The sequence below is a fragment of the Bactrocera dorsalis genome, chromosome 1 (genome assembly GCF_023373825.1).
Source record: "Bactrocera dorsalis isolate Fly_Bdor chromosome 1, ASM2337382v1, whole genome shotgun sequence".
NCBI classification, from domain to species: domain Eukaryota; kingdom Metazoa; phylum Arthropoda; class Insecta; order Diptera; family Tephritidae; genus Bactrocera; species Bactrocera dorsalis.
The window spans coordinates 15,548,258-15,558,740 of NC_064303.1; the positions used below are offsets into that span (position 1 = coordinate 15,548,258).

The 10,483-nt window shown below is 37.8% G+C and overlaps 1 protein-coding gene across 1 annotated transcript; it reads left to right on the forward strand.

Annotated features, from left to right (window-relative positions):
• Positions 1–3,633: 3,633 nt before the first annotated feature.
• On the forward strand, positions 3,634–10,262 carry LOC105228503 (protein tiptop). The gene is made up of 2 exons (XM_049447904.1): positions 3,634–3,938; positions 6,570–10,262. The coding sequence occupies exons 1-2, from the start codon at positions 3,883–3,885 to the stop codon at positions 10,147–10,149; spliced, it is 3,636 nt and encodes a 1,211-aa protein (XP_049303861.1). The 5' UTR covers positions 3,634–3,882; the 3' UTR covers positions 10,150–10,262.
• The last annotated feature ends 221 nt before the right edge of the window (positions 10,263–10,483 follow it).

Consider the following 10,483-nt stretch of genomic DNA (forward strand, 5'->3'; position numbering starts at 1 on the left):
CTGAGTTTGACAATCTTTGGCTAGATAAAAATCCATGTCCGTTCCGGTTACGTTGACCCGACTGCCATGGGAACGGTTTGTCATTTTAGTAAATGTTGGTGGTTTGAACCCTATACCCCCTTAGTATAACACAAAAAATATCATGTGTTAGGAAAGTTTTACTATAGTTTTCGCTTTTAGCAAACCGAAATTAACAAGAAACAGCCATTGACAGCGTAGTCACAAAAGGGTTTTAAACTAGCGTTATTGATAAATTTTAATTAAAGATATCTAAGTAGTTTATGGAAAGATATTGACTTTGAAAACAATTAAAATATTTATGGAGGTCAAACACAAACTCTATCAAGAAGCAGAATAAAACCTGCGATTTTTGTGCATAATTCATTAACAGTTTCAAAATCGCAAACAAAGATTCTGAATCGCAAATAAATGCAGAAAAGAAAATCCCTAGCAAAGGGGCAAAATAACAGCCAACTAACTTTTAAAATTAATTTTGATAGAAGGAATTGTAGAAGAAAACCAGACACACTGCTAACTTTAGCACTATGAACTATAACTATAGCTTGAACAATAAGAAATGAAATAAAGAAAACAATATTAACATAAAGACAATAAGAAAATAGATGAGGATTGCAACGCGACCTTAGATCTATTGTGGCCTATAAAGACCGTCAAAATAATACAAAAAATTTTATTTGATATGAAAGTTAGGCAAAACAAACAATATATAATATTAAATTATATAAAACTTAATTCAAAGTATTTGAGATTTTATGGTGTTTTCTTAAATCAAAAAGATTAATTGGAAAAACGGACAAATATACAACAAAATATTAGCCAAAGTTGCTACTAAAATTTAAAAACAAAAATAATAATAAAAAAAAATACAAAATAAATATAAAAAATATATAAAATATAAAAAAATATAAAAAATAATAATAAAAAAAAATACAAAATAAATATAAAAAATATATAAAATATAAAAAAATATAAAAAATATAAAAAAGAAGAATAAAAACGACAAAAATATAAAAAAAATTATTGCGAAAAAGCAAATTTTGATTTCAAAAATGCATACAATATGCATTACAACCAGAGCAACAAACTCATATAGATGGTTAAAGTTATATGATATAATTAAAATTTGAAGACTATTAAATTATTTATAAAATTATTCAATTATAAAATATATATAATATAATACTGTTTTTATTTAATTATTTATAAATAATTTTTACTTTCATAATTAAAATTTAATAATTATTAAATAATTCATAAAAAAAATAATTTCATATATTGTTTTAATTAAATTTTTTATGAATTATTTAATAATTTTTTAATTTTAATTGTAAAAAATTAAGAAAAATTAATATATTGCAAAGTTTTCAAATTTTAATTATAAAATAATAATAACTATAAAATAATTATATAAGTATGTATTTCAAAACTAAAAAATAATTAAATAAAATTAGCTCACAATTATTTATAAAATAACCTAATAAAGCAAATAAATACCAAAAATTCACTTAAAATTTACCACGAATCACTTTAAGGGCTTTAGAAAGACTTTACAACAAACTAATAGTTTATAGCAAGCAAGCAAATTTATTTAAAAATTAACATAAATACTAAAACATTCTATAAATTTAAACATACAGACGCAGACACAGCCGGACATATCAACGCAGCAGATTAACGGTGGAAAATAAGCAAACCAAAAAACCGAAAAACTTTAAGCACAAAAGCTAAATAAATAAATAGCGCTTAGCAACAAAAACAACAAGAGACTATAAATTACAGCAAATAGCTGCTAAATCACTGGACTAAGGCGCTATGCGGGAGCTGCCACAAAATAAAAATTAAAACAACAAAGAAAATTGTATAAAACAAAAATAGCGGTGGCAGAAAAACTTAATAAAAGCAAAAACAAAAAGCATAGAAACGAAAATAAGAAGAAAAGCAAAAACAACAACAATAAAAATTCAAATAAAAGCCAAAAATAAAAATAAAATAAAATAGCAAGCAGAAACAACAACAATAAAAAAAAAAACAAATAAAAAGGAAAGCAAGAACAACAACAAGCAGCACATTGCTAACAGAGCTGTAGAACAACAGCGCAGCCTTGTCACCCACCCACTGCACACCAGGAAATTGTTTACATTGCCCTCATTCATATTTGAGCGTTCGCCCGTGTGCGCAAGTGTGTGTGTGCGTGCGTGTATTTGCTTGAGATTGACACTTTTTGATGACTGTCACTCTGCAAGCAGCCAGCAGGAAGAGCAGGAGTGCCAAAACGTCAGCCAGTGTGACCGACAAGGTGACCAGTGCCACGCACATGCAAGCAGCAATACATAGCTGGCTAACACATATACATATTCATACATGTATGTGTACGGGTGTGTATTTGTATGAGTGATTTGGTGTAGGCCCAACCTACAGCACGCCGCAGCACATTTATTCACTTATCCAGTGGAGCGTGCGTCAGCAGAGCCACTCACGGCAGCAGTGTGAACGCAAAAACAACAGCAACAACTGCAGGAACTGCAAACACAATAATATAAACAACAACAACCTCAACGAAAGCATTGCAAACACATTCCTTTCTCCTTGTGCTTCACTTGACTACCCATACAACACTCCGCACAGCGTCTCAGCCAGCGCACCATCACTCTTCGCAGCAAATCACTAAAACCAGCCGCCTGACATTTGATTTATTTGACATGTGTGTTTTTGATAGAGGCATAACACGCTAGTGACACGTTCTCGTACAAATTCAAAAGACACAATAAGGCTGACATACAAACAAACATACACACGCACATGCATAGATTTGCTTAGCTACATGCATGCCATCCATCTCTGCCCAGCAGCGTCAATAGCCACCTTTATGTGCATATTTGTGTGTTTGTACCGAACGCTAGTGGAGCGTCTAGAATGTGGAAATCTGACAGTAGCTACTAAATAAATCAGCGAATGTCTTAAAACGGCAGCCGAACGCGCACATAAAAGCATTAACACTATTTATTTTTAAAAGAAAATATTTCCTGCGTCTTATTTACAACAACAAAAACAATCGCAACTACAACACCCAGCAACAATTGTCGGAGCAAATTAATCGCGGTTGCCGTGGACACTGATAAATCAGTTATACAATGTATGCGACAAGTGGCAAGTGTTTAATTCGAGGAAAGTATACGAACAGCCTGCAACGTTTATAACGATAAAATAGCAAAACGCCCGCACGCAAGAGTTGAAACCAAAAAGAAGCACACAAAAAACGCACAAAAGTCAAGTGAACGATAAACAAAGAAGTAATAAAATAAAAAAAATTAAGACACAACAATAATAGCAACAACAACAACTAAATAATAAAAACAACAACAAATGAAAGGCCAATGAAAGTAATTTTGTGTGAATTCGCTATGTTGTTGCTTTATTGAAACAAATAATAAAAAAAAAATAACAACAACAAAATAGAGAAAAAAGCAACAACAACATCAAAGTTAATAAAACAACAGCAAAGAGGCCCCAAATATTCTTTTATTGTAAATAAATAAATTTAAAAAACAACAACAACAACAAATAGGCCACCAAGAATTAAATACAACAACAACAAAAGCAACAACAACAACAACAACAAAAATTAATTTAAAAAACCAACAAATATTGATAAACCAGCAACAAAATTAATAAAAACAACAACAACAAATAAGCTGCTATTAAAAGCACATTCGCTTGCATTCTCTCATTGTTGTTTTTGTAAATGTTGTCTTCTCGCTTGTAATTGTGCTTGCTCAGCGCAATTAAATACGGTTTGGTCGAGTGTTTGTTTGCTCGCGCATTTTCTTCGATTTCGCTAAATCAAAAACCGGCAGCTACGAAATGATGTTGCACGAAGCAGTTATGCTGGAAATTTATAGGCAGGCGCTCACAGCAAGGTGAATATTACTTACATAGAATTTTTTGTAAGAGATGAAATATTTTGTTATGCGTATATGCGTGCATTAGGGTGGTATAAATGAAATACTTTTAAATTATTTTATTTAAAAAAAAATATTGTTATTATTAAAAAAATTATTTTAATTATTTTTACAAAAAAAAAAATAATGAAATTAATTATTTTGTAAGACATGAGTAATGGGGTGCTTTGTGAAAAACTTTTGTGATGATTTCAGATCAGTCGGTAAAGAAATGTAGGCATTTTAGTTTTGCCACCGGTATGCTCGTTAATTTTAAGGACAAAACGCTTAAAGTAAATGTAAAAACAAAAACGTATAGTTAACTTCAGCTGCATCGTAGCTAAAACACCCTTTACAGGTGCGTTTTTTGTAAAGTAAAGTATATAAAAGATCTTGTTTTTGATGGGTCAGTTGGTAGGGCAGCTATAAGTGTATGTATGTACATGCCTTAGTGGCTTAATCCAAACAATTCGTTCGTGGATTGTAACCTTGTTCTGAAGAATAATCTCTGCAAAATTTGGGGAAGATATTTTGTCGAATAAAAAAGTTATCATACAATTGATTGATTGATCTTTTTATATGACACCTATATGCTATAGTAGCCCGATTAGAACAATTTATTCAGCGATTATAGCATTATCTCAGGCCATAATCTACACTAAATTTTGTGAAGATATTTGATCAAATAACAAAATTTTCTATACAAGGACTTGATTTTGATCATTCAGTTTGTATGGTAGCTATATGATATAGTGGTTCGATCAAAAAACTTTTTTCAGATATTATAGCGTTGCATTGGACAACATTTTATGCCAAATTTCGTAAATTTATCTGGTCACATAAAAAAGTTTTCCATAAAAGAATTTTATTTTACTCATTAGTTTGTATGACAGCTACATACTATAGCAACCTGATTTGGAAAATTTCTTCAGATATTAAAGCATTGTATTAGAAAATAATGCATGATCAATTTCGTGGAGATATTTCATCAAATAAAAAAGTTTTGCATATAAGGACTTTATTTTGATCGGTTAGTTTGTATGACAGCTATATGCTGTAGTATCCCGATGTTGTCAGTTCCGATAAATGAGCAGCCTCTTGCATAGAAATAGTCCAATACAAAATTTCAGATCGATATCTCGAGAACTAAGGGGTTAGTTCGCGTATATACAGACAGTTGACAGGTAGTCCAAATCGACTCAGCTCATCCAGCGAGACGTCATTTATACATATTGTATATACTTTATAGGATCTCCGACATTTCTTCTAATTTATGATCATTATTTAGCTGCATTTGTGATTAAAAAAAGATACTGCCCTTGATTTTCAACTTAGTGATCAACAAAAAAATTTCATTGATCCTCAAAATTGAAAATGATCAATCTTTAATACTTCGTCTAGGGTATACAAAATTATCAATAATGATATATAAGAACTTACGTTTGTAGAAATACAAAAAAGTCTATCAAATTACTTGTATAATCATACAATATTGATCAAATATGATAATCACTTAATTTAGTCAATTAACTAATTTTTTACACAAATATATATAAGAAATGTGACTAATTGATTAAATTAGTTGACTTGAGTATATAATATATCAAATATTTACTTAATTTAGTAAATTATCTAATTATATACACAAATATAAGCATATAAAATATAGCTGATTGACTAAATTGATTGACTTAATTTAGAAAAGTCAGCATGTCTTATAGCTAATAGGCTTTCTTGAAACTTAATTGAGTCAATTAACCAATTGCCTATTTATTGAGCATCATAAATATGACTAATTGACTTAATTATTGAATAATGATTGTCATTTAATTGAGTCAATTAACTAATTAAGTAGTTATTAAGCATACTAAATTTGCCTAATTTACTTAATTAACTGATTATGTAACAAAATAATAATTAGATTATTATAGGGGCTTGTAAGTCCTCAAAACATTTCGCATACTCACTCAAAAAAGTAGTTTCAAACAGCTTCGTAATTTAGGCAATTAGCAAATTATATGTGGTAAACATATAAAAATAGAACAAAAATAGTACTCCAAATGTTTCCAAAATTACAGTATGAAGTGTCTTCTTACTTCACTGGAGTTTCAGACAGTTCATAATTAAGTCAATTAGTAAGGTTTTTGCACTATAAGATAAATTTGACTTAATATACTGGTACTCTTCACAGTCTTTAATGGAATATACACAATTTGTAGCAAGTTAGACATGTTAGTTTGCATTTGATAGCAAAAACAAAAACAGATAGCGTCTTAAATTTAATGCTAAAGTGGAAAAATTTATTGAAGGCATTACATTTTGCCCAATAAATCTGTCCCCGAAGTCATGAAAGGACTTCATAAATATTTGTGAGACCTTATATGATTAATCCCGGAAATGTTTCGTTATGTTTAGACCAGAAAATGTAGCAATCAACTTTTAAATGAAACACAGCAAGTTATTAGTGCCAAAAGAGAAGTTATTTGGGGTCTTGCCATTATATTTATACTGAAAACCCATATATTCTTAATAATAATACTCATTTCACCACCCATTATATTGAAACATTAAAAATATCTCATACAACTCTCCATTTCCTTACAATTGCAGTGAGTTGACCAGCCCGCGTTGCCAATCACGCGAATCGAATGTATCAGCAGCGGCAATGGAGGGACGTTGCCCTTCAAATGGCTCGCATTGTTCCGGCAACGAGCGCTCAACAACACCCGCCACAAGTTCGTTACCCAGTACACCACCTGCCGGCCTACCGCTGCAGGCCACACTACCACCAGCGGCAGCAGCAGCATTGCTGCCACCACAATCTGCCGCCATGGCAGCCTACTTCAATGCCGCAGCAGCAGCTGCAGCACAACAAAATCACTTACTGCTAACCAATCCGCTAGCAGCAGCCGCGACGTTGGTACAGCAAGCAACACAAGCGCATTCGCCAACAACAAATCGGCAGCCAACAACACCCACCTCGCCGCAAACCGATGCAAACAACGATGAGCCGGTACTAGATTTTAGCACCAAACGCCGACGGTTATCCGAACGTGAGAGTGACTCCGATGATGACAATCATGAGCGCAGCGCTGATGACGGTGGCATACAGAACGCTGATGCCGCAATGGACGTGAATAGCCCGCTTGATTTGACGGTGGGTGGACGTAAGCGCGCCGCAACGATTGACGATCCACCAGCACACATCGCAATGCGTAAGAGCTTACGTACCGCGTTACCACCGGCCGCCGCCAGCAATTGGGTGCCAACAATCAATCCATATTTAGCCGCAGTGGCCGCGGCCAGCTTATCGCCGCCCAAATCGCCACACTCGCCGCTCGAATGGAGCGGCAAACACAAACTATTGCCAAATGAAGCTACCAAAGCGTTAGAGAAAATGACTGAAATGACAAGACTTGGCTCGGCTACAGACAGTGCCGAGCTACCGTCGCACCGCCAGCTTAGTGCCAATGGCAACAACAGCAGCGCGGCTAGCAATGTCGGCAACGGTGGACGTCACAGTGCGTGGCAGTCGCATTGGTTGAACAAGGGCGCAGATGCCGTGCGCGATGTTTTCAAGTGCGTCTGGTGTAAACAGAGCTTTCCCACGCTCGCCACATTGACGGTACACATGAAGGAGACGCAACACTGTGGTGTCAATATGCCAGCCACGGCGGCGACACCAACTACTGGCATCCCCACCAATGGCAATCAGTCGGCACAATCAGCACATCACTTGCGTCACACGGCTAATGCCGGCACAACATCGGCTGCCACAACAACAGCAGCAACAGGAGGGAGTACAACAACCGCCGCCAATAAATCTGATCTCAATTTGTTAATCAAAGAAACGATGCCATTGCCACGCAAACTGGTGCGTGGCCAAGATGTCTGGCTGGGCAAGGGAGCCGAGCAAACGCGCGAGATCCTCAAGTGTATGTGGTGCGGCCAGAGTTTTCGCTCGTTAGCCGAAATGACATCGCACATGCAGGAGACGCAACACTACACGAACATAATATCCCAAGAGCAGATCATTTCATGGAAATCGACGGATGATAAGAGCTCGAATGGCAGCAGCGCGGCCTCGATTGGTGGCGGTGGCGGCGGCGGCACAACAACAACATCCACATCACCTGTCGTGACAACGCCACCGGCAACTGCTAGCCTCAATACAACCGTCGCTATACGCCAGTCCAGTCCCAGTCACAACAACAACAGCGCGTCGGCTACCGTAAGTGCCGTGCTGACATGCAAGGTGTGCGATCAGGCGTTCGCTACGCTCAAGGAGCTCAGCAATCACATGATGAAAAATTCACACTACAAGGAGCATATGATGCGTGCTATGGGCGGTGTGGAGCAGGCCGCAATGACACCGACCACGACTGCCGGCCCGACAAATGCAGGACGACGTGGCGGCCGACAGCTGCGTGAAAAACGCAAAAAGTCATTGCCAGTGCGTAAACTGCTGGAGCTGGAGCGTGCGCAACAGGACTACAAGCTCAACAGTTTGGATCCGGCATTGAAGCCGTTACGTGACTTTGCCGCCACTACGAAAATAACATGCGAGAAATGTGGTGAAAAGATTGAGACCGCGCTATTTGTCGATCACATACGCCAGTGTCTCGGCGGAATGTTGCTGGTGCCAGCACGCAATCACAACAGCGTCAGCGATAGCTTGAAGTCCACATTCAATGCCATGGAACAGCTGGCGAGTCCACAAACCCCCACTAGTCGCAGCGATGGACGCAAAACGGCCGACAGTAATATGTCACATGCCTCAGCCACGCGTCCTGAAATACTATGCCCGCTACCGAAGGAGGGTGAAAAGACGAGCACGTCCTCTACACCATCGGTGCTAAATGCTATCGAGCAGCTGATCGAGAAAAGTTTCGACACACGTCCACGTAATAGCAGTAACTATGCCGGCAGCGGTAATGGCAGTCAACGCAGCACACCCTTGGGTTCGAGTATTTTGAAGCGACTCGGTATTGATGATAGCGTGGACTACACAAAACCGTTGCTGGATCCGCAGACTATGCATTTTATGCGTTCCTACTCCAATTACTCGGCGCGCGATCGCAGCGCTAGTGAATCCAGTTCAATCTCCGAGCGTTGTAGCAGTCGTATCGAGTCTTTTACGCCCGAACGTAATACCACGCAGGTGACACCACGTCAAACACCTGATAAGGTGGTGGCTACAGTGGAACCGAAGCCCGTATCAGCTACCGAAGACGCAGCAATGCATACCGAGCTGTTGAATATTAAATCAGAGCCCACAGAGATTGCAGAAACCACCAATGAGTCACAAGAACTGCCAGCTAGCGAGCAGAAGGACGCTATGAATTTGTCAGCCACATCGCCACAAAAGATTTCCGTTAAGAAGGAGTTCAACATGATCGATAACCACGAAGATGAGCGTCAATCGGGCGATGCGCGGCACTACAAGCCGCAAGCGCGCACACCCTGCTCGCGCGCTACCAGTCCAAGCGCCAGCGAACGCTCCATCACGCCAAAGTCCACAACATCGTCGGCGGATAAGCGCTTCACGGCAGTGGGTAGCAGCCTCACAGCGCTTTCTTCCATGTTCGACAGCTTAAATAATATGAGCAGCGGCGTGACTAGCGCACAATCACATACCAACGCCGACAGTCTCGCCAGCGCCGAAACTAATAATAACAACAATAATAACAATACGAATAAGAAGTCAAATGCCAATCCGCTCGCTGCGCTGCAAAAACTCTGCGAAACCACTGAGAAGCCGTCAATGAAGACGCGCAGCGCCAACACCAATGGCATCAGTCATCATCAGTCGCAGCTGACCGGCAATATGATGGCTTTCAGTTGGGCCTGCAATGATGCGGTGCAGAATACGACAGCCGAGTCAATGATCAAATGTACACAATGTGATGCCGTTTTCAGCACGAAGGGCGCTTATCGCCATCACTTCTCCAAAGTACATTACAGCAAGGAGGATAGTGAGTTGAATGCTTTGGTGAGTGCCAACAAATCGCCTTCTTCGCTGGCTTGCTCACCGAAATCAGCTGGTGCTTCGCCGAAGAGCTCATCGAAGAGTCCAGTGGGTGCAGGCAGCATGAGCGCGCCCATAATTAATCCATTTAGCGATAGTTCACAATCAAAGTTCCTCAAATATACCGAATTGGCGAAGCAATTGTCATCGAAGAATGCATAATGTAGCACTTGGCGGCACTAGGCAGGTTATAGGAGTTTGTTCGGTAAGTTATCATAACATGCGTGCGTGTGCTAGCGAAATAAAGCGGCGTAATGTTTTTCAATTAAATTTTGTGAAGTTTAGAGGACTAGCTATATCTTGTAAATATGTATAGAACTATGACTATAACTATATATACTATATAACAGAGAAATTTGCGAATATTTCAAAGAAAATATTATATTATAACAACCAGTTATGGTATATTAAAGCATCACTTGACGCTCAAAGACTTCGCTCGAATCTTATTTTTTTACTAAAAACAAAAATTACAAAATTTAATTACTGGATAAAA